This window comes from Maylandia zebra, linkage group LG22, assembly GCF_041146795.1.
Source record: "Maylandia zebra isolate NMK-2024a linkage group LG22, Mzebra_GT3a, whole genome shotgun sequence".
Classification (NCBI taxonomy): domain Eukaryota; kingdom Metazoa; phylum Chordata; class Actinopteri; order Cichliformes; family Cichlidae; genus Maylandia; species Maylandia zebra.
This window is the reverse complement of record NC_135187.1, coordinates 14,456,025-14,482,692: the sequence shown is the minus strand read 5'-3', so window position 1 is coordinate 14,482,692 and position 26,668 is coordinate 14,456,025. Positions and strand designations below refer to the sequence as shown.

At 40.2% G+C, this 26,668-nt stretch overlaps 3 protein-coding genes and 1 long non-coding RNA gene across 6 annotated transcripts in view; 1 reads left to right on the top strand and 3 right to left on the bottom strand.

The window, feature by feature from the left end:
• Positions 1-121: 121 nt before the first annotated feature.
• hcn3 (hyperpolarization activated cyclic nucleotide-gated potassium channel 3) lies at positions 122-12,849 on the bottom strand. Its single transcript, XM_004549101.5, has 7 exons — positions 11,881-12,849; positions 5,700-6,129; positions 5,446-5,607; positions 4,049-4,267; positions 3,444-3,590; positions 1,849-2,089; positions 122-1,665 (listed from the first exon to the last, which is right to left on the bottom strand). The coding sequence occupies exons 1-7, from the start codon at positions 12,330-12,332 to the stop codon at positions 1,463-1,465; spliced, it is 1,854 nt and encodes a 617-aa protein (XP_004549158.2). The 5' UTR covers positions 12,333-12,849; the 3' UTR covers positions 122-1,462.
• Positions 10,524-26,516, top strand: ecm1a (extracellular matrix protein 1a). Of its 3 annotated transcripts, XM_014413918.4 has the most exons (5): positions 10,524-10,572; positions 18,336-18,395; positions 24,323-24,438; positions 24,558-24,811; positions 25,949-26,516. In XM_014413918.4, exons 3-5 carry the CDS (start codon positions 24,366-24,368, stop codon positions 26,150-26,152), a joined length of 531 nt encoding a protein of 176 aa, XP_014269404.3. In that variant the 5' UTR covers positions 10,524-10,572; positions 18,336-18,395; positions 24,323-24,365; the 3' UTR covers positions 26,153-26,516. The 3 variants fall into 3 exon arrangements, with proteins under 3 accessions (XP_014269404.3, XP_076735127.1, XP_024654200.2); XM_076879012.1 differs by lacking the exon at positions 10,524-10,572 and having other exon boundaries at positions 18,335-18,395; positions 24,178-24,438; XM_024798432.2 differs by lacking the exon at positions 10,524-10,572 and having other exon boundaries at positions 18,335-18,437.
• LOC143414541 (uncharacterized) lies at positions 13,542-15,079 on the bottom strand. The gene is made up of 5 exons (XM_076879185.1): positions 14,877-15,079; positions 14,483-14,790; positions 13,963-14,017; positions 13,742-13,853; positions 13,542-13,635 (listed from the first exon to the last, which is right to left on the bottom strand). Exons 2-5 carry the CDS (start codon positions 14,777-14,779, stop codon positions 13,596-13,598), a joined length of 504 nt encoding a protein of 167 aa, XP_076735300.1. The 5' UTR covers positions 14,780-14,790; positions 14,877-15,079; the 3' UTR covers positions 13,542-13,595.
• The window catches only part of LOC143414504 (uncharacterized), a 25,611-nt gene continuing 21,651 nt past the window's right edge, over positions 22,709-26,668 (bottom strand). The window contains exons 2-3 of the long non-coding RNA XR_013095114.1: positions 25,473-25,638; positions 22,709-22,873 (exon numbers count right to left, since the gene is read on the bottom strand). This is a non-coding gene — a long non-coding RNA (uncharacterized LOC143414504). The remainder of the gene's footprint in view (positions 22,874-25,472; positions 25,639-26,668) is intronic.

The following is a 26,668-nucleotide window of genomic DNA, read 5'->3' as shown; positions in this document are numbered from 1 at the left end:
AATATTATGATAAGTCACAATAAGATACATTCTGGACCTGTGACTTAATTTTCTTGGCAAAGCTGCGGAAAAGAGCTTCAAAAATGTTTTCTTAAGTAAAACAGTATTTCTTTGATCAACGTGTCTGCACATTCTTTATACATAAGCACAAATAACACAGTGCATAGGAAAAAATACATATTTGATATTTATGCTTCAAGGTTACAGACATTGGTATACACATGACACCATCAATATAAAGGTAATAATCAGAAAAATAAGAAAAAATAAAGACATTTCAGTTAAACTTGTAAATTCAAAAAATGACCGTTTTGTGTGCATCAGATGAAAATTTTCAAAATCATGTTGTTTCAAATGCATCTGAGAAAAGTACACAGTATTAATCTAAATGTAAATCAGCGTTCAGTCAATTTAAATTTGTAAAATCTTTCTTTGAAGCAAAAACAGAAGAGAAATAAACTTCTAATAACTACATTGTTAATGTGTAGATACAGCTGTGGTTTCTGCTGTGAAAAATGCTGCATGTAGACCCTGTATGTAACCCCACTAAAAAAGTGAAGTAAAAAAAAAAACTGAGAAAGTTCAGCTGATATATTTACAAAAATAGAACTTATATTATACAACAGCATCGTCTGACGGTTACATACTAGTTAACCTATAGAGACTTTATTCTCATTCATTAGTTTTACATTATAAATAAACAATATTCCAGAAAAAAATGAAACAAAAATAGTATGGAAACAAATAATACTGGGTATAAATTATTCTTTATATGAGCTCTGTGAAACCTGTCTGTGTACAGCTGGAGATATTACATAACTGCAACTGATCTTCTGTGAACATCAGCATTAAATCTTCACATCAGGCAACCTACAGATGAGAAGGATCATGTAAAATAGAGCTACAGAAAGCTGAATGATGTAACACCAGCTGCTGCTCCTGCAGGCTGTCAATATCCTGGACGGATGATCTGATAGATAATCAAAGTGGCTATTACAGGCCACTAAAATGTGCTTTAAAAGAGGTATTTACAGCTGGAAAGAGACCAATCTAGACAGACTGTTGGTAAAAAAATAAATCAATACATCAATACATGAATAAAAAAGCTCATGTAAATCAAAATGTAATATCATCAGAACGGGAGAAACAAAAGATCATCGCTGATGTCCATACAGTTTCAAAATTATACAGGTCATTTTACACGAAGAGTATACAAAGCTCTAACACAAACATGAGCACATATTACAGCTGATTCAAGTTCAAATAATAAAATAAAACCACTAAAGGTAGACTATTGTCACATCATCGCAGTAATGCTGTACTAAAAAGTTTAAGTAGGTCTCGCTATCTGATTGTCCATCAGCGTGCTTCAATAGAAGATATCTTTGTCATGTGCAGTTTAAATGTGACAAATGTGCTCGATGAGTCTGGCTGGAATGTTTTTCTCATGGTGCTGAGGAAGTCATTCATCTGGGACTGGCTGATAACTCGGTCGGCGCGCAACGCGGTCCAGTCGGTTCACGGCCACACTCTCAAACGCCCTCCTCATCAGAGGATGCTCCTCCAGGACCTCGTTGAAACTGTCCGCGCTCAACGAGTAAAGACGGCAGTAGGTCTCAGCCCTCACGCTGGCTGTGCGTCGTCCCTGTGTCAGCAAGCAAATCTCTGAAACAAGGAAGACATAATTTTAAATATGTAGTTCATCCCACTTGTTAAATGAGAGGATCTATACCACCTGCATGTCTGGACCATAAATATGAAGAAATACCACCTGATTATATTATCATAAAGACTAAAAATGGAAAAAGTTTGGCAATACAGTCACAGGAAAAAGAAAGCACGATTTACCCCCAAAATATGCTCCATCGCTGAGCTTAATCTCCTTACTACCACGTGGGATGATGGTGACGGTGCCGTGCTGGATAAAGTACATTTTCCGACCCAGCGTTCCCTCTCGTATAATAAAATCTCCCGGCTGGAAGACTTCGAAACGCAGCTTGGTCAGGATCACCGTCACAAAATGAGGGTCAGTGTTGGCAAACAGTGGCATATTGGCTACGAGTCCACGACAGTTATAGCTGACAATCTCCTGCATGAGGGGGAGAAAATGTACGCTACAAGAAGTTGTCATAAAATATCTCTGCCAGGTTTTAACTACAGTCACATTTATGAAAGATTTGGTAGATTTAAAACATTTGTAAAGTTTTCAGTGTTTTCAGACAGCAACTCTTCAGCTTGAAACTGAGAATGTGAAGCTCTTTTTTTTCTTATGAAATAAAGTAAACTCATCACCCAAGTATCAAAACCATTGTTTACTGTCTATCAGTGGTGAGGTATGCAGCAGGAGTGACAGATGGGTTCAAGGTGGGATTACATCAGGGATCAGTTCTGAGCCCCTTCTTGTTTGCAGTTGTGATGGACAGATTAACAGATGAGGTCAGACAGGAGTCTCTATGGACTATGATGTTCGCAGATAACACTGAGAGAAGTGAGAGCATAGAGAGGTGGGGGCATAGAGAGGTGGGGGTATGCTCTGGAGAGAAGAGGAATGAAGGACAATAGAAGTGAGACAGAATACGTGTGTGAATGAGAGAGAGGCAGGCGGAAAGGTGAATATGTAAGGAGTAGAGATAGTGAAGGTGGATGAGTGATGTACAATGTGGAGACTGTAGAACTGGCAAAAAGATTGGAGGCGATTGGAGGGATAGTGAATATATCCTCATGAGAACCAGGCTATTAATTTATGTCCTCTATAATGGACATTTGTTTATGGTCTATATCTTTTGACTTATTTGAGCTACCTTACTAAGACCCTAAATGCTAAATAGAGGACATCCTGGGCTTTCCATCGGTATCTCATGTGTTTGGATGGCTTCTTTTAGCTCCAAAGAGGCAGGAAATCATTAAAAAAATTTCCTCAGTTCTCAGGAGGATTTTGGTCATGATGTTAAAGATGAAGCTGCCAGGTGGGAGCAAAAGAGGAAGACGACATAAAAGATTTATGGACATAGTCAAGGAGGGTATGCAGAAGGCTGGTGTGACAGAGGAGGAGGATGCTGGGATAGAGTGAAATGGAGGCAGATGATCTACTGAGACAAAAGCCAAAACAAGAGGAAGAAGCTTACAGATCAACATACAAATCAAATAGTCTATGTTTTACCATATTGTGATATATAGCATATTATTGTGGAAAAAAATATGTCAGTTAGTCTATAAACAGGAATAAAAGCATTGTTAACTAGCTCTTAGCATATCGAACAGCTGATCAGATGTTTTCCAATTTCATTATAAACAAAATATATTTAGGTTTTGAACTGTTGCTTAGATAAAGGCACATTTAAAGAAATTTTCATGGACCCTTTTTAACATAAAAGATGAACTTATTCAACACTTAATAAAAAACTGGAGAGAGGAAGCAAGAAACAGCAGGTAAAGTCACACACCTCCTTGAGTGGGTCACTGAGCTCTCCGAGGATGTTGTCCTCATCAAACATCTTGCCTTGGAATCGCTGCTCATAGTAATCGTGGATCCTCTGTCTTAAGTCTGCTGGCAGTTTATGAAATGACATGTACTGCTCCACTTGTTTATACTGGAAACAACAGAAAACACACAATTAGTCACATGTTCTAGCATGTGTTTTGCGAATTATCCCCAAGAACAATAATTACATATTCATTCCATTTGTTTTGCAGGCTGTTTCTCCCGTTTTAAGTGGATTACAAACTCATTTGTAATGGGCATTGGCAGACAGTTATCCAAAACAAAGGTGCCGCCATTTGTCCATCATCTGTTCTGCTTTATCTTGTGAAAATCCCCTGGAATGGGTCATGGTAAGGCTGCAAAATCCATTAGATAATACACATATTCTCTAGGCATTTGGCACAGTTTGTACGAATAAAGTACGAGCAAGTAAGCCAGTCTGTGATATGAAACATGGCTGGGATATTAAAGCTCAAAGCCCGAATCACATTAGCATCCACGTGAGGTTCCTGGAACATATTGTCCACAAAGCAACTGAAGCTGCAGGTCACAAATGTGCATGATTACCTTCTCTTGATACTGCCGATGCGAGGCGTCCAAGGACTGGACCAGGTTAGCGGCATGGCCGAGGAACATGGCGTAGCACGTGGCCCCGACTACCATGCTGACCATGGTGAGCCAAACATCGGTCATGCCCTCTGGAGGGTGAGCACCATATCCTATGCACAGCATGTGACTCATGGCCATAAACAGAGCGTAGGAGTACTGGATGTGCCATGTAGAGTTCTGAAAAAGGTAGTTAACAATGAGGCGAGGTGAGACAGAGCATGAAATGAGGTCATCTATGAGCCTGCAACTTTGGGAAAATACAGACAGTTGTCAGCCGTTTCACATCCAAGTAAAGATTTTGTATCTTGTAAAGAATACTGTGTTAAATGAGAAAACACCAGAGACACACATACCTCTGTTAAACCTAACCAGAAGTTAAGACTAAAACACGGCAAAACAGTTGGAAACAAGTTTAATTACATGTAGTGTTTAAGGAGTCTTCAGGAATATTTCTTCTAGAAGGACACTCGAAGATCTTCCTTGGATGTTGGCTGCCTTTTGTTCTGTTCTCTGTCAAGCTGATCCCATACCGCTTCGATGATGTTGAGTCCCGAGCTCCGGGGAAGCCCATCCGTGACTGATAGTGTTCCGTGGGTGTTTTTTAATTCAGGTGTGCTTTTACTGGACTGGTAATGTGTTTGGGATCATCATGTCCTCTATAATGGACATTTAATAATGGACATTTTATAATAATGGACATTTTATAATGGACATTTATAATGGATGATGATGATGCTGTCATTCTTAATATATATTGATGACAATTTGAAGTAACATTTCAAATTTGGATTCATCACTCCATCAGACCTGTTGCTTTTGATTTTCAGTCCAGTTCTTGTGTAATTTGGCGTACCTCAGCCTCTTCTCTCTGTTTCCTTTCTTTATGAATGGCATCTTGACAGCCACCCTTCCACTGAGACCATTTTTGATGAGGCTTCGGTGAACAGTAGATTAACTGAAGGGCCAGATGCATCTTTCAAGTCCAGTGTCAGACTGGATTTGACTGCATACCATGCTGGGGTGGCTCATGACTTTTGCACAGTATGTATGTGCAGGTGCAGTGTTTGACGCGTGGTCCTGGTTTCAGTTAAGATGATCTCCAAATGTGAGAACAGTATCTCATTTCAATTTTGATTTTTGTGGACGATGTCACTGTGAGTTGGCATGTCATGACCATAGACGGAGGTGTGGCTTTGCCAAGTTTGTGGTTTGGTTTGTTGTGTTGTGGTTTGTATGCCACTGAGTAAAATTACTTTGCCTCCTTCAAAAAAATGCCAACTAACACTGAATTGTAGCTATATACTCACATACTACTTTAAATATGTAATTTTACTTTCTTTTCTTCATCTACTCACCACCATATTGTTTTTGGATACCCAGCAGTCTGAAGGAAAGTCTTGCAGCATAGGTACCATAAATGTCAGGCAGCCATCCCAGTGACACAACAGCAACATCATTCCAATCAAGTTGACTATACGCACCACAGCACTGGCCAGATCATAAGTCATGTGGAAAATCTGTCAGAAAGAAAGTCACAGAGACGATCAAATTACAATATTTCTGTTTCTTTTGTTCTAAGCACGTTCCCGCTTCCCTGCCTTTGCATTACCTCCTCCCATTGGTGGATGTATCGGATGAGGCGAGACAGACGGAGAAGACGCAGCAGACTGAGGATCTTTGTGAAACGCACAATGCGAAGTGCACGAGCGGTACGGTACACGTCTGATGACTCGTGTCGGGATTCGAGGTCGACGATGAGAAAGATGTAGTCGACAGGGATGGAGGAGATGAAATCCACCAGGAACCAAGTGCGGAGGTAATGAATGCGGATCTCTTTGGGGTCCAGGATGATGTGGCTGTCCTCTCCCAAAATGCCCGTACGGAAGTTGAAAACCAGATCCATGAGGAAGAGTGTGTCTGACAAGACGTTGAAGGTGATCCAGGGCATGGTGTTCTGGTCTTCGAAGAAGGTGATACCCCAGGGCAAAATGACAAGATTGCTCATCATCAACAGGAGCATTACGATGTCCCAGTAAAACCTGGAGAGAAGAGGATGAGTGCAGAGCTCGGTTTAGGATCACAACCTTTACACAAACTTCAAATGGACCTATTCGTACTTTGACCGTTTCCAGATTTACAGATGAGTTACAGATTTACTGCAAACACATCTGCTCATTCTGGGCCAAACTGTAAAAAAACAAAATGACAAGGTGGTTATTCAAATATACTTCAAGTATTTTAATGAACCCTTTTGAATTAAAACTGAAAATCTATGTGTTAATCACAACTTGACTGCTGCGTGCACGTAGTTATTTCTGTACTGTATGTCAGTGCGGCCATATCACAACAAACACAAAATTGCATGTGTTGTCAAGAGAAGAGAGCTGACTGTGAACACCAAAGATGTGAAGTGAATCATGTGATCCACTGCTGTTTTTGGGTTTTTCATGAGTTTTATATATTTATATGGCTTTTTATAGCAAATACAAATATATGTTAGCAATCTCAAATGAATTTGATGGTTGTGTGGCACATCTGCAACATTTTTAATGAGGGCAGTCACATGTATACCTGGTACTAACATATGAACCGTAAGGTTTCCGTTTGCTCTTCTAAGTGCATCAGAAAATTTAGGAACACCCTCCAGCATCTTCAATTAAAGAGTAAGAAAATCTGTTAGCTTTGACGTAATACTGCCAAGAGTGCTCTTTTTGTGTTGCTTACTGATGACAGTTTGGAATTACTATTACAATTTTAAGAAAAATAATAACATCCCATGGCCCCTTTACACTCTCATCAGAATCCTTTCCTGTGATTCGTTCATCATGCAGATGTCCATAAAGCTGTTGCTGTGGAACTTTAGCATTTAGCTGATGGCTCTGGCTGGCACTACAGAAGAAGTGTGAGCATAAACAGAGTAACATTTATAACTGGCAGGTGATTTTAAATGTTTTAAACAGCTTAGCAAATATCACCAAATTGTACAAGCTAAAGGTATAGAGGACTGAGAGCTTACCGTACTGTGGTGAAGTTTACGGCTCTGGTTGGTTAATAGTCAGTGTTGCGTTACATTGAGGGTAGCAGATGTTTTTTTAAGCTGATCTGTCTGCTTATATCTTGCTAAATTTAGTTAAATCCACAAAGAGTAGTAAACTTTAGAGCAGCAGCAACACATGTTTGCGGATCACAGCCAGTATGCAAAGAAAACAAATCTACTGGAGCTCACAATACAATTAAAAAAAAAAAAATCTTATTTCTAAATGATTGTTTTTGCCCCACGCTCTGATGCACATTAGGGTGCCCCCACCTGCCCAATACCACTTTAATGCCATCATACACAGAGTATGCAGACTGGACACCTAGTAGCAAAGATATCACGTAATCGAGCTTTTTGTTTTTAAGTCACTTTCTGTACAATACAATACAGTACAACTTTATTTATATAGCACATTTAAAACCAAAGGTACACCAAAGTGCTTCACAACAAGGTTAAAACATAAGATAAAAGATAAAAGGCTATAACAAACCCCCCAAAGGTACAGACAGAATAAGAAGTAAAACATTATAGCATGGTTTAGAAGATACAATTACAGGGTATTCATAATGTAGGAGCCATATGAGTTGTTCCTTTTTTGATTAAGTGGGTTGGTTTAAATGGACTCGCTGTATTGGTGCACGGGTGTGGGGCGTGTCTCATGGGTGTGGTAGATGATAAATGTGGTTGCACTCACCTGTTCACTGCACCTGATGTTGATGAGCAGAAAGGTAGGGTGAGCATGAGGCAAAACTTTCTGTTGAACGCAGCTTGAATTATTTTCATGTATTTGACTGTAACTTGATGGTTTATGTATATTTGTGCACTAATTGATGTCATAGGCCAAGTTGTAAGTTGGCGTTGTAATTAGTGCAGTTATTTGTTTGTGCAGTCTGTGCATTTTTTTTAATAGTTAATCCCATGTGCTGATTTGTATATTGGACAGCTGCATGTGGAATAAAAGGAGCAAATGGTACAGAAGCGTATTTTATGCGTATATTGTTGCGCGTCATCTGTGTCCTCATGTTTAGCCTGCCGCGGCCATAGGTTGGAGGAGCTGCAACACATAAATATAAGGTGGGGGTATTTATGCAGTGGGACATTAGTAGGAAGATAAGTAACATAAGGGTAAAATATAGGGGGAAGTGCACTAACTAACTGAAAACGCTCGGTCAAACAGGTAAGTTTTTAACTGAGATTTAAATGAATAGATGGAGTCAGAGGGAAGATTTTCCCAGAGGCTCGGGGCTGCCAGGGCAAAAGCACGGTCACCTCTGGCCTTTAGCCGGGATCTAGGCTGCACTAAGGCTACGTTCACGCTGCAGGTGTTAATGCTCAATTCCAATTTTTTGATCAAATCTGAGTTGTTTTCTTTTTTGTCTGCTTGTTCACACTACATATAAAATGTGACAGCAAACACGCTCTAGTGTGAAGCCTCAAAGCGGCCCGCATGTGCTAAAGAAGACGTCACACACAACGCGCTCTGTTTAGACCCAGAGCAAACAGTATTGTTTGACTGATGGCCCTTAATATAAAGACTTGATTGGGACTTTACGTTTCCCAATTTTGCTTTAAGTTATAAAGTTATTTTGTTATTTAAATATGGCCTAATAATTATCCTTATTGCTGTTTTAGAGAGGAGCAGTGCTTCAAAGGATAGTTGCAGATTTCTGTCAGAATCTGCAGATTATACAGTACAAATAAAATATTCCCGTTTCTCCAACGTTGTCTTCCCAACAGTTTCACTGGATGGCCAGGAAGCGTTCAGTGTCTTCTCGGGCGCTTCTCCGGAGCTGATAATTGGCGTCTGTCTTGTGTCAGTGATGTAAAAGACGGCTTTAATGCGACATGACCGTTCAAACAGCAGTCTCTTTCTAAAACATCAGATATGTATTGGATTCAGTACCACATACGAAAGTGACCCAGGTCGGATTTGAAAATATCGGATTTGTGCTGCTCACACTGTCATACCATGATTGGATATGGGTCGCATAGGGTCAAAAAAGTCGGATTTGATGCGCTTTCGTGTGCAGTGTGAATGTAGCCTAAGAATATTTGTCCTGATGATCTTAGATCATGATGGAGGCAAACCTTGCGGTTCTGGTCAGAAGGCGTGCCGCAGCATTCTGGACAACCTGCAATCTATGAAGAAGTGTGGAGTGGAGACCAAAGTAAAGGGAATTAGTAGTCTAATCTAGAGGTCACAAAAGCATGGATTCGTTTCTCAAGGTCCCTGTGCGGTATGTAGTGCTTGGCCTTGGAGATTTGACGCAATTGGTAGAAACTAGATTTAACTACAGAGGATTGTTTGTCAAACTTAAAGGAGCTGTCAAAGAGAACACCTAAGTTGCTAACAGTGCTAGAAAGAGAGGTGGCAAGGGGTCCAAGAGTGTCAGCAAATTGGCCCCATGAAGTATGGTTGTCGAACAGCACGATAATGGAGTTGCTAGCTACTAATGCTGCTTGTTCCTGTTCCCTGGCAGCTTATGCTATCGAGAGGAGATTGACTTTTTAACCTGCTGGGTAAAGTTTCTCTTAAGGATGTGATCATGTGTGCACAGCATTTATACCCAGCTGAAATCCAGGTCCAAGCTGATCAATCTCCCCATGTGATCCGGTAACGGTCCAACCTGTGTGCGTTAGAGCTTGCATTCATTGTTCCAGATCCAGATTGGATATCTTGATTGCACGTGCTGTACAAATACACTGTCTCCTTCAAGTCATACATGTCCCATTTCCCTATAGCTCTCAAATGTCTCGTACACTGTCGGAAGACATGGTTTGGATTTTCTTACAGATTGTTTCCATCAGCTGTCAATCACACTGGGTCTCTCGCTCTCAGTGACTCTTTGATTACAAAGGCAGAGAAAGAGAACTTGATGCAGACCAATTTTGATTACAGTCACCCTTCAGTGATTGCAACGTGAACCCGTGACAAAACTGAGCAGAGACACAGAAGTGATTGATGTGTTCTTCACTCGTGTCCGTGACCTCTCTGTCCACTCTCTGCTTTACATGAGTGCTTACCATTATTTCTCGTGTTGCAGTAGATTAGTGGCTGCTTGCTGCTATTAACGCCACCAATCTGGAAGGCATTATAGCTGTTGACATTATAGATCGAGTCTGAGTGAGAGGGAGAGAGGAGCAGAATAAAATCTGCTGTATCTAAAACCTTTAGACAAGCTTTAATAGCAGTGAGCGCAGGACAGGAACATGAGTGTATTCTGATAGGATTTCAGGTTGAATTTGAATAAAGTAAAGCGCTAGTGTGGAGGCTTCAGGCCTGCAGAGTTTAAACCAATCAGTGATGTCACTGTGGCCATGTCCATCTTTTATATACAGTTTATAATTTTTGGAAATGAAATTACTCTTTTCTCCATACAGATCTTTTAACTGCATGCAACAAAAGTTTATCCAAACATAAGTCAGCAGCATTCGGACTACAAGCAGACCACAGGTGGGGGGGGGGGGTGTGTGTGTGTGTGTGTGTGTGTGTGTGTGTGTGTGTGTGTGTGTGTGTGTGTGTGTGTGTGTGTGTGTGTGTGTGTGTGTGTGTGTGTGTGTGTGTGTGTGTGTGTGTGTGTGTGTGTGTGTGTGTGTGTGTGTACACACACAAAGATTGGGGATGTTGGTCTTATGGTAATCAGTCACTTTTACCCAGAGTACAACTAATTCCACCTTTCAGGGTCATAGTGGAGCTGGGGACTATCCCAAGGGACATTGGGTTAGAGGTGGGATACACCTGGAAGTGTCACTATAAGTCTAATCACAGCTCCAACAAAGAGATACAGACAAACCACTCGCATGCAGATTACAATCAATGTAGAATTGATAATTAGCTAAACATGGACATCTTTGGAACAAGGAGGACGAAGCACTAGAAAAAAATCCAGAGAAATATTGAGGACAAGCAGATTTTACAGAGAAAGGCACCAACCAGCTGTGTGACCTTAAACTCTAAACAGGAAATCTGACCAAAACTCTACTGTCCCAATTCATTCATTTTTAAGAGGAAGTGGGAGCATAAGGTTTAAGAAGAGCAGGCCTGTGCTAATCCCTCCCTCAGCTGCCTGTGTATTATTGCATAATAGAGTAAGATTGGAATTATACGGATTCTTATGGGTAATAATCCCCTCTGTCTGGCATCGGCCTGATGTTAAAAATTCTTTAAATTCGCTGGGCTATTAGTGACCTCACCGACAGATTGCTTGGGCATCACTCCTGAGTCGTTGTTTAACCCTGAAAGTTGAATTATTGGACAGATCCCCCCCCCCCCCCCCCCCCCCCCCCCCCTCCAAAGTGAGGCCAAACTAGATTAGGAAACTATTTGGATGATTTTCAGTCAGATTGGTTAAGTCATGAGTATTGATGAATGCACTTCTCTCTCCTCCTGGGGTTAAAAAAAGGAGTCACACGGGAATGATATCATTAATCCAGATGATCTTGTCCTATATACTGTATCACTAATCAAATCCCTTCATCGCCTTATCATGTGCTGGGAACCATGACATCAGCTGCTATCCTGCAGTCTGTCCTTGAAAAACTGGATGTGAGTCCTCAATCACAGGGTGCTTAGTGGGATAAAGGGTAAATGCTTTCAAGGGAACTCTAAACAATATTGAGCGACTGGAAGCACCTTGAAATGAAAAATGTCACTGGTCAGATTTCTGTCCAATTTTTACGGTTATAATGCGTTAAGTTACACAAATTGCAATAAAATGAGAGCAAATTAGTTTAAGGGCTTTCTACTAATTACCTGAAGTCACTGTAGGGGTGTATGATCCACACTCCAAAGCTTTTAACCCTCTCCTGCTCAGCAGCAACACCTTTGTGACTGCCGAACATGCGCAGGGAGAACTTGTTGACCCCGGGCTGCAGCATGGAGCCAAACTGCTTCTGGAAGTAGGTGGCCTGGTCCTGAGACTGGCTAGCGCTGTCTCCTTCGCCCTCTCCATTGGTCTCCAGGAGGCCATCCGGATCCGCCGTGTAGTCGTCATTGTGAGTCTTGACCAGAGAGAAGAGCGTGTTGCTCACGTCGCTCCTCTTGTCTGTCTTCGGGGAAGGGGTGGCAGGCGGGGTTGCCCTCTGGGACGCATTTCTCCATTTGGAGAAGCGGAGACTGCTCCAGCTGCGGTACCTGGGCGTCTCCGGTTTGGTGCCTGAGCCGTCACCTTTCTGTCCGTCTAAACTCCTGGAGGGGCTGCTCATTTTTTACACTTTGCACGTGCAGGTGAGCGAGGCAGAGAGGGGCTTTACTTTCCCCCCCCTCACTTGGCTTCTTGGAGTTCACTTACTAATAAAGTTTGGTGCGCAAAGCATTTCATTTGGCTTCCAAATTTAACCTCCTTTACATAAATTAAATGCGTAAAGATCAAATTATGAACAGCTTTCGCTATTATATTTAAAAAAATTTTTTTTTTTATAATGCAGCCGCTAAAACAAACAAACAAAGAAAACCCCAACCTTTTAAGTACCTGGAGGTCACCGTTTGCTCCGCAGAGTGCCACACACACACACACACATCTTACAGAATAAATCAGATCTTATCAAATAAAACATCCAGGCTTTCTTCACGTGCGTTCTCGTGGAGTAGGTCCATTAAAAAAGTTCCCTTAAAAGTTTTTTCATGTGAAAAAGGGAAAAAGGAAAGTCCGGCTGTGGGCTGCTGTGTCCTCCTCCCGTCTGACCGAGAGAGGACAGACGCATATTGACAGAGAAGGCTCAGTAGCCTTCAGTAATCGGCTTGTTGTAATAACTGAGTCCACTCCGCTCACCTCTCTCCGCTCTCCTCCACCGCCCTCCCCTCCTCTGAGGCGAGTCCCGGAGCGGTGATGCGGCTGCTGCAGGTCGTGTTGCGCGGGGCAGCAGAAACCGAAACTTAATGAATTACTCATTCGTGGTCAACCGGTGTCAGAGGTAACACCAGCAGCTGCTGAAGTCATGGTAAACCCGGCTAGGTTTTCCACACACTTCACTGCTTTTACGCAGTGCTCATATTATCTCAGAATTCTGACTTTTTTTCTCAGAATTCTTCCCCCCAGTGGCCCTAATCCTCTTCCGTAAAACCTAATTCCCTCAATTTATTAGTAACTAAAATTATATTTTACAAACAAGTTCTTCCCCGATAAAATAAGTGACTCATTAAACAGCCATTTACCCGTAACTATCAGTTTCACACACTTCACTGCTTTCCTCTGGAGTTTCTTTACATTAGTCCTACGCCTGCATCCAGGCAGTCCCACGCCTGCGACCACATGCTGAGCTGCTTATATGGAAACACACAGAAGGAAAACTCTGTACATCAACTATAAAAGCAGATGAAGGGGTAGACAAAGACCATATGAGAAGAAGGGTACATCATCTCTGTAAAGAACAAGGAAGAAAGGAACTACACATTTTTTAATAAAAGTTGATTTTATTATTATTTTATTATTTTTATTCATTAACTTTATTCTCTTTGGTCTTATTCGGCTAAGCTGTATCCTTGTTGAGGTTTATGCCACATATGTTGCTGAAAGACATAGATGCATCATAATTAATCCAGCGCTTATAACTCCTACTTTTTGCAAAGGTTTTGTATGTTTTGGAACTAGAAGAACAGAAAAATGTGGTCATACTCAGATAACTCGCTCCTCTTCACATACGCACATATTGGACTGTGTTGTACCAGTGTTTCTTTTAGAGTGTTAATCTCCTGAGTCCAGGCCTCAACCTCTGCATCCAAGGAAGCTGGATAAGAGAGAAAGAGATTAACATGCTGGACCTCAAGAGTTTTGCTAGTGTTTGACCACATGGGGGCAACATGGCGCGGATTACCTGTGTGATAAGCGTGCCTCACCTTTAGTTTCACTTTGTGTCTTTTGGATACTTTCCAGCTCTTCTTGTGCGTTTTTCTGTGGAAATGTTGCAGAAATGTTTTTAAGGTTGGGCTGGATTTATGTTACGCATTAAAAAAAAACTTGTAATACTCTAAAACTACTCAATCTTAAGTGAAAAGCTCGTATTGAAATCAAAATGTGCTGAAATCAGGTGTAAATGGATGAACAAAAAAGTCTGGCCAGATGTTTTTTTTTTTTTTTTTTTTTTTAAACGGTGGATAATTTGAAATATCTGGAAATTTCAGGATTTTAATTACAGGGTGAGTAGAAAACAAGCGGTTCAATCTTAAGCATATGTAAAGTAAATGAAAATTGTTTCCCCTCTCAGATTTAGTTCGGCACAAATATGAGGTAGCACAAAGGGGAAGTAGCGTTTCCCTATGCAGGCAGTAACGTTGGCGCTGATAAGAGATGTGTCTCTATTGACGTTTAGTGTTTGCATAATATAAAACCAGAAAAAAAACCAGGAAGACTTGTTACCATTTTTTCTTGGCATGCATCGTTTTCTGCTTTCTTCTGCTCCGTTTCTGAACTGAGTTTATTGAGTGCAGCTTCCATATCGTCCACATGTTTCTGGCCCTGAGCCAGCAGTTTTTCCACAGTGGTTTTGAAGAGGTCCTTACTTTGATAATCATCAGAAGATTTCTCTAACGCCACTTCCATTGTTTCAATCTTGCTGTCCAGAATGCGCTTCAATTGATACTGGCTCTGGACCACCATCAGCAGTCCCATGGTCAACAAGACGGATAAAATAATCACAATCCAATTAGTCTGCATTGATGCTGCTTCTGGGGAAGGACAGGTTTCTATAGTCACGCTTGAGACATTAGCAGTGCAATTAAAAGGCATTTCATTTCCTATTATCGCTTCTTACCTTATTTTTAGCCAGTATATTAAACTTTAGTTCCAGTTCTCTTCTGCTCACTAACCTGCCACACAAACTTTGCCTGAATGGAGACCACTGCACAGAAAGCGCAAGCTGCTACTTCACGGCGGAAAGAACTTATGGTATTAATTTTCACTTCCTCGTTTGCTCTGATCTGAGCGATAAAGAGGGTGGGGGCCAGTGTGCTGATGAATCAAAGCTCAACTTTGCTTGTGAGGAGTTTAAACAGCTGCTGTTAAACTACTACAGAAGAGACAGGAAAATGTCAGACATGTCATTTTATTTGAATCTCAGGAACTGGAGTTTTTTTGTATGTACTTTTAGCATGCTATGTGTAATTCACTTAGTCATGGATCATCCCGTCTTCCTGGTTTGGATCTAAGCTTAACTTCAAGCATATATGGTTTGCAAAGTGGCCACATATTTTTTTCATATAGGCTACGTTCACACTACAGGCGAAAGCGAATCAAATCCGATTTTTTTTTTTTTTTTTAACCCACCCTATGCGATCCATATCCGATCATGGTATGACAGTGTGAACGGCTCAAATTCGATCTGGGTCACTCTCCTACTGTCAGCTCCAGTTGGACTGGTATTTCAGGTTTTAGGGAGGTGGAAAGACAGAAAGGCCTGCTTTGTATGCGTCTGATTGTCTTGTTTTGTTTGGCTGTCTAACAGCCAGTGTTGGTAAAGTTACTTGAAAAAAAGTAATCAGTAACTAATTACTGATTACTTCCCCCAAAAAGTAATCCAGTTACTTTACTGATTACTTATTTTCAAAAGTAATTAATTACTTAGTTACTAAGTTACTTAATTTTTAAAAACACGGTTTACAACCTGAATAGGTGATAAAGCGATAGATCTTTCAGCCCAATTCTACTTTTTCTGCATAATCCATCATACAAAATGTAATCAAATGGAAAAGTCTCTTTTTAAAACTTGTTTTATTAGTTTTAATCTTTTAACTTTATGCATAAAATTTAATTACATGCAACATTCTCTGACTGGAAGAAATTTGTTTAATATTTAAACCTATTTTCTGCACATTCCAGCACATAAATTTTTTTTTGTGTGTGTTAACACTCACTCTTTCAAATAGATGCAAGTAAAACACAGCAGAAAATAAATAAAGTCAAAGACTAGCGGTCTTTTTGCTCTATTTTCACCTGTAAAGCAGGAGTAGGATAGGCGGAGGTTTACCCTGGTGCAGATGTGCTGCAGCGGTCAGTGGAAGAATCCGTGAGTTTCTCTGTGAATTTCCCATTAGGTCATAGCGCACTTGGTGCTTGCTTGGAAGTTTAGGGTTTTTTGTTTTTTGTTTTTTTTTTTCGCTGTAAAAAGTTTTCTTCCCACGCACAACGGACACTAATGTTTTTGTCACCTTTTTATGGAATTAAACTAAGGTCAGTACTTCTACACTTTAAACGCTGCATGCTCACATTCTCTCCCGCACTCCATATATTATCCATTGTTGATCTGCACACAGCTGTTGTCACCAACTTCGCACTTGCTTACTTCACTGTCATGAGACATTCTCGCAAAAAATCACGGTTTTAGTAACGCAGCGTTCCTGCGGGAAAGTAACGGTAATCTAATTACCGTTTTTGCAATAGTAATCCCTTACTTTACTCGTTACTTGAAAAAAGTAATCTGATTACAGTAACGCGTTACTGCCCATCTCTGCTAACAGCTTGTGTAATAATCAAACTGGTAGCACAGAAAGTATTCACCATACAATGGGTCAGAGGGCCCGGTGGCACCAGCGTCCGGCAGCCTCGCCTCTGTCAGTGCGCCCCAGGGCGGCTGTGGCTACACTGTAGCTTGCCATCACCAGTGTGTGAATGTGTATAGTGTAAAGCACTTTGGGGTCCTAGGACCAAGTAAAGCACTATACAAATACAGACCATTTACCAATGTGGTATCTAGCAGTGTAAAGCGTTTTTTGTTTTTCTCCTTATGGCCAAGCAAAACGGAAATGTGGACACCAGATCCAGAAGAAAAAGCATCGCTAAATATAGCGAACAGTAGCTGTAGTATAAGAAGCTACTTGTGATTAGAGCATTTACTTTTACCTGTGGCATGGTTTTCCTACATATAAGACAAGAGCTTAATTCTTTGTTTTTCATAATGGTGTTACAGTACAACAGCACCACATCACAATGTGAGAGCAGTAAATGCTCCTCCGGATCCTTTCGAAAATAACTAAGCAGCAGTAAGGCAGTCACAAAGAGCTGTGCACATAGCTTGCACCCTCTCATTACTCTTGTGGTTGTAGACCAAAGATCACAGGGTCATTATTACATATTACATACAATATGTGACCGTAACAATGCAAAACTGCTGCCACAAAGCTACTCACATCCATATAAGGGGGCAAAAAGGGAAAGCGAGGCTCTGCAGTTTTTTTTTTTTTGTTTTTTTTATCCTCTTATATGACATTTGTATTGTAACGAGCAGTTGTCTAAGCATTTCACTGCATATCGTACTGTGTACGTGACAAATAAAATTTGAATTTGATTTTGAATTTGAATGATCTTTTAACATCTTTTAGTTTGTCCTTATGAACTTTCACATGTTTTTCAATCCTTTTGTTGTGAAATATTTTAAGCTAACTTTATGTCACAGGCCAAACCCATAAGCTGGAGCCCATCCCAGTCCTGTTACAGTCAACTCCAGAAAATAGATGGATGGATTCAAATAAAATGACTCGTGTGTCGTTGTGTTTGCACTGGGAGAAGCCAGAAAAGCTAGCTGGAAGATGACTGGCCAATTTGTGAACTTTAGAAATTTAAGCATCCTGAATCTCACTGAATTGAAAAGCGTAGGTAAAAAGGATTTGGATATATGCCATTGTCAAGGCAATTTGTTGATTTTTTTTTTTTTTTTTTTTTTTTTTTATAACAATACAAGATGGAAAAGTAAGTTTTCTTTTTGCATTTTCTTAGTGAGTATGTGTAGTGGAGATATCAAAGACAGGCACGGCTGTGGCACTGTGACAAGAAGAGAGAGACCACATACGGACTTAGGAGTCTGTTAGATCTACTTAAATTATATAAAGAAAAAAAAATCAAACTTTAAATTTAAATATTTTTACATTTAAAGTTCTAGTTAAAAAATAGAGCCCCGCAGGGGACATGGGAGGGAAAAAAAAAATTAAGACTGACTTTTGCAAGATCTCGCAAAAGTTTTTTTTTTTTTTTTTTTTTTTTTTTTTTTTCTCGCATGTCCCCTGCGGGGCTCCATACAGGGCTCCGTTAAAAAAACAAACAAAAAAACACTGAAATATTTGGGGTTTGTTTTGCTCTGTGAAATTTTCTCCTGTGACAATGTGTGAATGGGTGGATGACTGGATATGTAAAGCGCTTTGGGGTCCTTAGGGACTAGTAAAGCGCTATATAAATACAGGCCGTTTACCAATGTTGAAAACATGTCTTTTATTTTTTCAGCTCTGCTCACCTGAAGAAGAGGGTGGAGGCCAGTTTGCAGACTGAGTGAACTTCACCATCAGTAAGGATTTTAAACAGCTGCTTTTAAACCATTGCATACAAGGTAACAAAAACATCAGACAGGCAATATTTCTGACGAAGTAATCTGAGTAACTGGAGTTTTTGCACGCTCCTTTAGGCTTTGTCTAACGCACTGGTGCACATTTTTTTTGTATTCATGCATCAAGCATAAAAAAAAATCTGCTCACCTACTGACATCATTTTAACATATATGTGAATTTGACAATAAATGAAACCTTAAATACCATGACAACAATTTTAGGATTTTTTTTTTTTTTTTTAAGTCATACAGACATGACTTTAAGTGTGTGTGTGTGTGTGTGTGTCACAAAAAGACACTTGGTTAGTTATTTTTTTTTGTTGTAACAGTTCTTCTTGGTATTACATCTTATGCCTGTTTATTTCCCTTAAATGGTTTCACATTTGTAGGAACTGTTTGGCACTGGTAGAGAAGATTTGGTTTTCCATGATCACGACCCACATAAACTGCTGCAACATTTGAGTAGCAATAATCAGGCTCCAATGCTATTTAAATATAAGTTAAATGTTAAACACAAATCTCCTTTTTGTGCTTGTATTTCATATAGTCGGGAACCAAGGTTAGTTTGAAGGCTACAGTTTGCAGCCCACATATTTCATTAAACCTGCCCTTGTCAGCTCCAGTCTGACCAGAGTTTCTGGTTAAACTGAGATGGAAAGAAATGTCAACTTTGTTTGTCTGACAGTGTTGTGATCCTGGGTCTTTTGACCCAGCGTTTTGTGTTTTCTATCATTGTGATGTATTTTGGTTCTGGTTTTCTATTTCTTTGGGTTTTGGTTCTGTTCTTCCTCAGTTTAGTGTTTAGTCTTTTCTGCCTGTGTTTTCCTGTGTCAAGTCCACGTTTCTTAGTCTGTCTTTGCGTCTATGTGTTCCTGTTTTACTTTGAAAGCCCCTGTCTGATGTCAGTGCGTTTTGTTTACGTTTCTCCTGCCTCGTCAGCGGTGATGTCTCCCAGGTGTGTTCCCCTCCTGTTTCCCATTCCCTGACTCCTGGTGTGTGTGTGTGTGTGCGCGACCTCGTCCGTCTGCGTGCGCGACCTCGTCCGTCTGCGTGCGCGACCTCGTCCGTCTGCGTGCGCGACCTCGTCCGTCTGCGTGCGCGACCTCGTCCGTCTGCGTTTTTCCCCTTCGTCGTCCAGAGTGGTTTCCCTGTGTCTTTCTACGTCTCCCTGCATCTCTGTTTCATGTCTCAAGGTTTCAGGTCTGTTTTTATTTAGCTTTTCCCAGTTTAGGTTACTCCCAGTTCTGTTTTTCACCACCCTCGCCTTTGTTGTATTAAGCACGGTCCCTCAAAGCTTCCTCACTTCAGTTGTGCTGCATCTTGGATCCTTTCACAATTCCATACGGCTCGCCTCGTGAACCGTGACAGTGACAGCAGAGACAAAATTTACCAAACAGTATGGTTTAGTGAGAGTTGGCAAAAGTACAGACATTCTGTAGAAGTATAAAAACTACTATTAAAAAATCCTATTAAAAGTTGAAGTACTGATTCAACTTTACTCATGTAAAGGTAAAAGAAATTGCAGGCTTTGAAACTTACTCAAAGTAAGAAAGTAAAAAGGAGCTCTTTGGAGCTCTTTGGATGTTTCTATTTTTAGAAATATAGAAACATCCTCTCCCCAAAGCTGTTAAACTGAAAGTAACAAGCCTGTTTTAAAAATGTAGAGTAGAAAGTACAGATACTCAAGTAAAGTAGATACCTGAAAATTGTACTTAAGTACAGTAACAAAGTATTTGTACTCTGGGTATAGGATGGTACCAAAAAATAGTGGAACATCTTTTTTAGCATGAAATTTGGGTACCTGTTGGGTGGCAGGAAAAGTATGGAAACAGCACTAAAGGTTACCTATGATGACTCATTTCTGTGTTCATTAGATCAGAGATTGCAATATGCTGTAGGAATTATAGGTACTGCAGTGCAGTGGTTTGAATCGTATCTACATATCTATCAAACTCCAACTTGCTCATGTAAATGCGGAGTTGTCCTCACGCACTAAGATAAATTATGGAGTTCCGCAGGGTTGTGTGATGGGACAACTTCTGTCTACATTATACAATCCATTAGGCAGCATCATTAGAAGGGATAGTATACATTTTCACTTCTATGCAGATGACACCCAGCTGCTCACCAGATAACACGCACACAATTAGTTAAACTGCAGGAATGTCTTAAAGATATAAAGACCTGGATGGCCTCTAATTTTCTGATTCTAAATTCACATGTAACAGAGGTTATTGTACTGTCCTAAAAATCCTAGAAACATGGCGTCTAATCACTTAATCTGGATAGCATTATGTTGGCCTCCAGTAACACTTTGAGGAATCTTGGTTTTTGACCAGGATATGTCCTTCAATGTGACAGACTGCTTTCTTGCATTTACACAAGGTCACTAAAATTACAAACATGCTGTCTCTAACACTCAACAGTGCTCAGTGGATGATCAAAGTAGATAAGGGTGATGACACCAGAGTGAGTAAAATATGACAATACCCTTAATCTTCTCTAAAACTGACTTCATACTTGCTCTTACATAGATGGAAGGGCAATTGCTGAGAAGACTGTAATATAAACAGAAATGTTTCTGTGATGAACTCGCGATCAATGACTCTTCTAGTTATCCTTCGGTTAAAAATAAATGAATAAGCTGACCATGAGTGTCCGTGAAGTAGTCTACGTGATATGCTGAGCATGTGGGAGATTTGAAAATGTAGACATAACACCACAAGACCTGAAACAAGCACTGCTTGCATCTGTTCATGGCACACGTGCTGGAAATGCGCTCAACAATGGCTGTTGCACTGCTCTTGGTTGCTCCGGTGATGAGTGGTGTAAGAGGCAAGAGTGATAGACTGGCATCGTTCACCAAAGTCTCTGGGTTTTAATTTGAATTTTTCTGACTCAAACGGATCAGGTGATGACTGAGTACAACTTCAGAATATTTTTGTGGACTCTAAATATGATTTAAAAAAAAAAAGTATCAGGAAGCATTTCTTGATATATGCTCAATCATTGGGGAAACCTGTATTCAGCTGAGACTGAGGAAGTCACTTGGATGAGTGATGAAATGTTTCTCCCACTGAAAATGCTACACCGTAATGAGCAGACTTTTTGTATCAGGAAGCATAAGTCAAGCTCTCTCTGTAGTTCTCTCTGTACACAGCACATAATTTGATGTCTGTCTTTTGGGTGTAAATTTGTGATGAACTTTAGTAACACTGCCCTCACTGTGCCCTGATGTCAGAGGCTGACACAGGAGGCAGGAAAGTACTGCGTACCACTCAGGAAATCGGGTAATCTTAACTTTTTGAAAGCTAAATATCTCTAATCTAATACAACTGGGCAACCTTGGAGCTCAAGATAACTAAATGAACTTAAACATGCACCATCAAAATATATGAAAACTCAAAACGCTTGGTAAAGCGACCAAGGATCGTGACATCTTGTGGCTGTGTATGGTTAAATGACACCAAACAAGCATCAGTTACAGAATAAGCTGTTTGGCATTTGCATTATTAACCTATCCCAGCTGTCATAGGACAAGAGCATTAAGAGAATTTGAGTTTCTCAAAAAAGCTTAAAATATGAGTACCAAACAAACACTAAAATGACATTAATTCTTTTACAGTACATTATATAAAAAGCCACTAAATTAATCATAAAAACACTAATTTTTAAGAGTGTTTAAGGATCACAGAACAGACCAATAAAATGCTGACAGACACTTATTGATTTGGCTGAAAGAAACCACCACCCATTAGCTGTCAGTCAACAGCAGACAACAAATGAATGCACGACAGTTAAATAAAAGTGGGAAACCATGTTCAGCATTCTCCCGGACTGATAACAGTATTTCAAAACAGGTTTGGGGGAGTTGACCGTAAGCAGTGTGCAGTCTGGAAAAACTGGAAAAACTTTTGATAAACCACGTTACTCCCAAGCTTTGACCAGTCAGCAAAGATAAGAGGAAAAATCATTTTCTACTTTATAGTTAATTAAAAAGTGGCTCGATGACATAAAAACTAAGCACTCATTTTTAATATGTTTACATTCTTCTCTGTTTATTACAGTTTACTGAAACTAAATTACAACTATGGTATGTGTGTGGGGGGGGAAACAATGAGTGAACTGCCTTCACAAAGTTGCAGTATCTATTCCACACTTCTTAAATCTGACCACTGCTTCCCATATGAAACAAAACACCATAACTAATGCTAAATGTTATGACGTGTGGTGTACAGACGAGGATCCAAATGCAGAACAATACGGTGGATAAAGTTAAATAAGTCCACATAAAGCACATAAGTAGCATCAATGGAGACCATCAACAAACAATCTAACAAGGTCAAACACAGAGATTGGACGACTATTTATACAAACCGGGCTGATCAGGGAGAGGAGGGCAGGAAACAACTGACACAGGACTCTTTCTCCAAAACAACCTGTGGGAGACATGAGTACGAAAACTAAACAACACGCATGAGATGAGGAATCAGAGTCTGAGACAGAGGGAGGCATACCACAAACACAGGGGAGGGTACGTCTGCTAAATAATAATAAAGTAAAGAGTTATGTTAGATCACAGATGTGCCAGCCCTCATTTCTTTGTGTTGTGGTTCTAAAGATCCAAATGTTCTTTATTGGACGTTTAACTCCTTTTTCACCCGTTTTCAGTCCAGTGTTTGTGCCCGATCATTTTCACAGGACTGTTATTTTGTTGAACTGCACATATAGTAGAATAAGGCGACAACAAGGCAGGCTGTTTGTACTGCAAGTTTATTTAAATGGCAGTAAATCATTTTTCCTAATGTGCAAGTTATTTTTGGCAGTGTGAGAGTAATTTAAAAAATTGCATAACTATAGGTAAAGGAGACACTCCTTTTCTGTACACTCCTTTCAAGAAGTTGTGTTTGAACAATGATTACGAAAGAAGGAAAAGGTTAGGCTTGGCTCCATAAAGCCTGCAGAGTTTCATTGGATTGATATTTTTTTCTTTAAGCTGTAAAAGGAGAACAGTCCTCGTCACATTTATGGTAAAATAAAAGGACAGCTGAATAATAAAGCATACGTCATGCACATCAACATTATAAATATTAAGTAAAGGTGCAAAAAGAAAGTTAATCTGTGCACCAAAAAGTACAGCGTATTTATAAGACTGTATTTACCATGAAATTGTACACTGGTTAAAATTACTTATTATAATAACTTATTTGTTAAAAACCTGACTTGGTACCCCCTTTCATCTATTGTGCCTGGCTGCATTAAATAATAAAGATGTCCGTTCCAAGTACTGACTTTCCTGCTTGCTAAAATTGTACAAATTTCTGTATTTTCTCTTGTTTGCACCTTTCAATAAATCACTGCACCCATGTCCCATTTTCCTACCAAAATATAAAGAAATGAGGGGTAGCTCAAGACTCTGCACAGCACTTGATCTGTTTTTGACATGTCATAGCAGACAAAAGTTGTAAGTAATTTGAATACAAACTCTATTCCTTAAAGCCTCTTCAGTCTCTTATGCTGTTCTGCTCTATTTATAGAACAGAGCCATTGCTGATGTTTGGAGGAAAGTCTGACGGTCAAAGGATCTGCCCCCCCCCCCCCCCCAAACTCTGTTATTGCTAATGATGGTATTATGTCTAAGTTTGGACTGATTTCATCCTAAGTGAATGCCGACTGTGTAGCCCGACCTTGCACGCATCAGCAGATATCCCTAAAGTTCAAACTCATTTTGTTTTTATCTCAGCAGCCTCCAGTATTATTACACCACCTCATTCCCTCATATCGTCTCCCTCCCCAATGTGCACCGGTCACTTCCAAGCATTTCACGCCCACAAATCCTGGCTCTCCCATATAAGCTGGCTGAGCATCCTCTCTCAATACATTCACAGAAGCCTCTTCAGTATTCGATTTCCATCACACCGCCATCCAGCCATGACTTCACCTGGGCGCCTTGCAGGACTTTGCATAATTGCTCTGGTGCTGTTTTATGGTGCACATCTGGGAGGTAAATAGATTTATAGATTTTTTTTTTTTTTTTTTTTTTTTTAAAGAATATATACATTATGCATTCTTCAAACTGTAGTGCTTTGAACCTTTCCATTTCTTCTTGTTGGATTTCCTCAGAGACCAAGAAGAACTCTCGCAAAGAGCCCAACGTCCCGTTCCCCCCTGCCCGTCCCACCACTCACAATCTGGCTGCCATTTGTCATCAGGGTAGAGGTCGCCCCAGGTACCCTCCCAGTTTCTTCCCCAAATCCGGTTCCAGCGACTTCCGACGCCGTGGACATGCCATGAACCGCCTAGAGTCGTGGTTCAGAGTGTGCTGCAGTGGACACCTAGAGCAGAGCAGCCAGATCCTCTGCTGCGCCCAACAAGCGGTGAGTCTCTGAGTGTTTGGGACCGAAGTAAACTTGAAAACACTTAGCATATCATCAGGGAGAGTTCTGCTATTATTTACTATTTATACAGTTAGTAGGGAATTAATAATACTCTTTTTTTTTTTTTTTTTTTTTTTTTTTAAGCTTCATTGTCTTAAAATTTATGGACTGTCCAAGAGGCTTTGGTTTTCAAAACTATAAATTCATACAAATTAGTATAATTTTAAAGAACACGACACAGTAAAGCATTTTATACCTGCATTTTTGTCCCCTTCACTGCTGAAGCCAGCAGTTTCCAATCACTTTTATGTAAATTGGTGAGTGACAGTTGGTTGTGCCAACAACATGAGGATGAAAATACTTCATCTAACTTCAAAACTATTGAAGAAATACTTGGTCAGATGACATGCAAGCTAATCTGGAAGCTGCAGTGGGTTTACACTCCTGAAAAAGCTTTGGCTGCTTCAGGTACTTCAGTGATCTGTACTTCCAGTTTAATTCTCAGTTACTCCTTTGACTTAAACAAGCAGGGACTGTTGTGTGGGGCCAGGCTAATAAAGCATAAAATTATTTTTAACAGAACTGAGTTCAGCTTATTGATGTGGGCACCCTCAAGAGAGCGAGTTTCTAATCTTGCCCCTTAGAAAAATGAATTGCCCACCTGTGTTTTAGATCAGCCGCCTTCTAAGCTGGCAGCTCATCACAAATGGATGTCTTCAGTAGTGGGTGTGTGAAGCTGCTGACCGGAGTAGAAACGTACAACAACCTCCCTCGCCAACTTCTTTTAAACTTTGGCCGTAATTGTTAGAAGCATCCAGCTTCGACAGCTACAACAGAAAATAAAGACAAATTGCATTTTATTTATCAATGTAAATGAATTTGATCAAAAATAAAAATGACAAGATGATTTTCAGTTATAATACAAGCTTTAAAACCTTTATGTTCAAGCATTTTTTATCTTGAAATGTGCTATACAAATTAAATTTTACTTGACCTTTACTTTTAAAGTTCTCTAAAATAATTATGCAGATGGAAGATAAAAAGAAAATATTGACTGATGCTGAGTGAATCGCCGTGAGCTGCCCCCCCCCCAGCTAATGTGACGATACTGTGTGACATGACTCTTCTTTCTTACAGTGGAAAAACGCCCTGTCTCTGTTCTGTGTGGAAGAGTACTCCACCATGACCCTCCCGTACGAGTGCTGTGAGAACACTGGAGAAGCCCGCTGGTCATGCTTCGACAGTGAGCTGCCAAACCCAAACTACACCTCAAAACCAGGCTACAATGCCCCTGAAATCCCAGAGGAGCCTGGATTCACGTTTGATCCAAATACCTGCTAGAGATCGAAAATAATAACTTTCCACTCTTTCACATTCCTATAGGGAGATAGTATTGAAGAAACACTTGCAAACCTCTATCAGACAATGCTATCTAAATCTTGTCTTTGTCACGTACAGCTGCTTCCTGATGCGGACAGGACATACTGGTTTGGATTACACTATCTAAGGACAATTAGAGTCCCATCTAGCCTTGTTATCAGCTCAGCATTTTAACTAATCTTTGCCATATTAATAGGAAACACATTTTTAAAATGCAACTCGGTGCTTAATTTTATAAGGCTCACAGAATGTGTCTGGCTTAAATGTTGTAATTTCTGACATGTAGTGTTTTTAGAGAGAAAAATAAACGCACTCCGCAAAGAGACTGATGTGGTTTTTGTTACCATGAAGGTCTGTTATAAGGTTGATATATCGCCTTCAAAAATCAATCTTTTTAACATCCAGTCACAAATCTGTAGAATTATTTTTGAAAAAATACATATGACGTAAAGGTCTCCACCAGGGGTCACAGTTGGC

Bases quoted from the DNA above. Each gene is read 5' to 3' on its own strand.
- ecm1a (XM_076879012.1), top strand. From the start codon at position 24,231: ATGTGCACCGGTCACTTCCAAGCATTTCACGCCCACAAATCCTGGCTC. The intron at 24,439-24,557 runs GTAAATAGATTT...GGATTTCCTCAG, and splicing joins TTATGGTGCACATCTGGGAG to AGACCAAGAAGAACTCTCGC. The intron at 24,812-25,948 runs GTGAGTCTCTGA...TCTTTCTTACAG, and splicing joins TCTGCTGCGCCCAACAAGCG to TGGAAAAACGCCCTGTCTCT.
- LOC143414541 (XM_076879185.1), bottom strand. From the start codon at position 14,779: ATGCAGACTAATTGGATTGTGATTATTTTATCCGTCTTGTTGACCATG. The intron at 14,018-14,482 runs GTAACAAGTCTT...ACATTTCCACAG, and splicing joins ATGCATGCCAAGAAAAAATG to AAAAACGCACAAGAAGAGCT. The intron at 13,854-13,962 runs GTGAGGCACGCT...TCTCTTATCCAG, and splicing joins GACACAAAGTGAAACTAAAG to CTTCCTTGGATGCAGAGGTT.
- hcn3 (XM_004549101.5), bottom strand. From the start codon at position 12,332: ATGAGCAGCCCCTCCAGGAGTTTAGACGGACAGAAAGGTGACGGCTCA. The intron at 5,608-5,699 runs GTAATGCAAAGG...TCTTTCTGACAG, and splicing joins ACATCCACCAATGGGAGGAG to ATTTTCCACATGACTTATGA. The intron at 3,591-4,048 runs GTAATCATGCAC...TGTTGTTTCCAG, and splicing joins ATCGGCAGTATCAAGAGAAG to TATAAACAAGTGGAGCAGTA.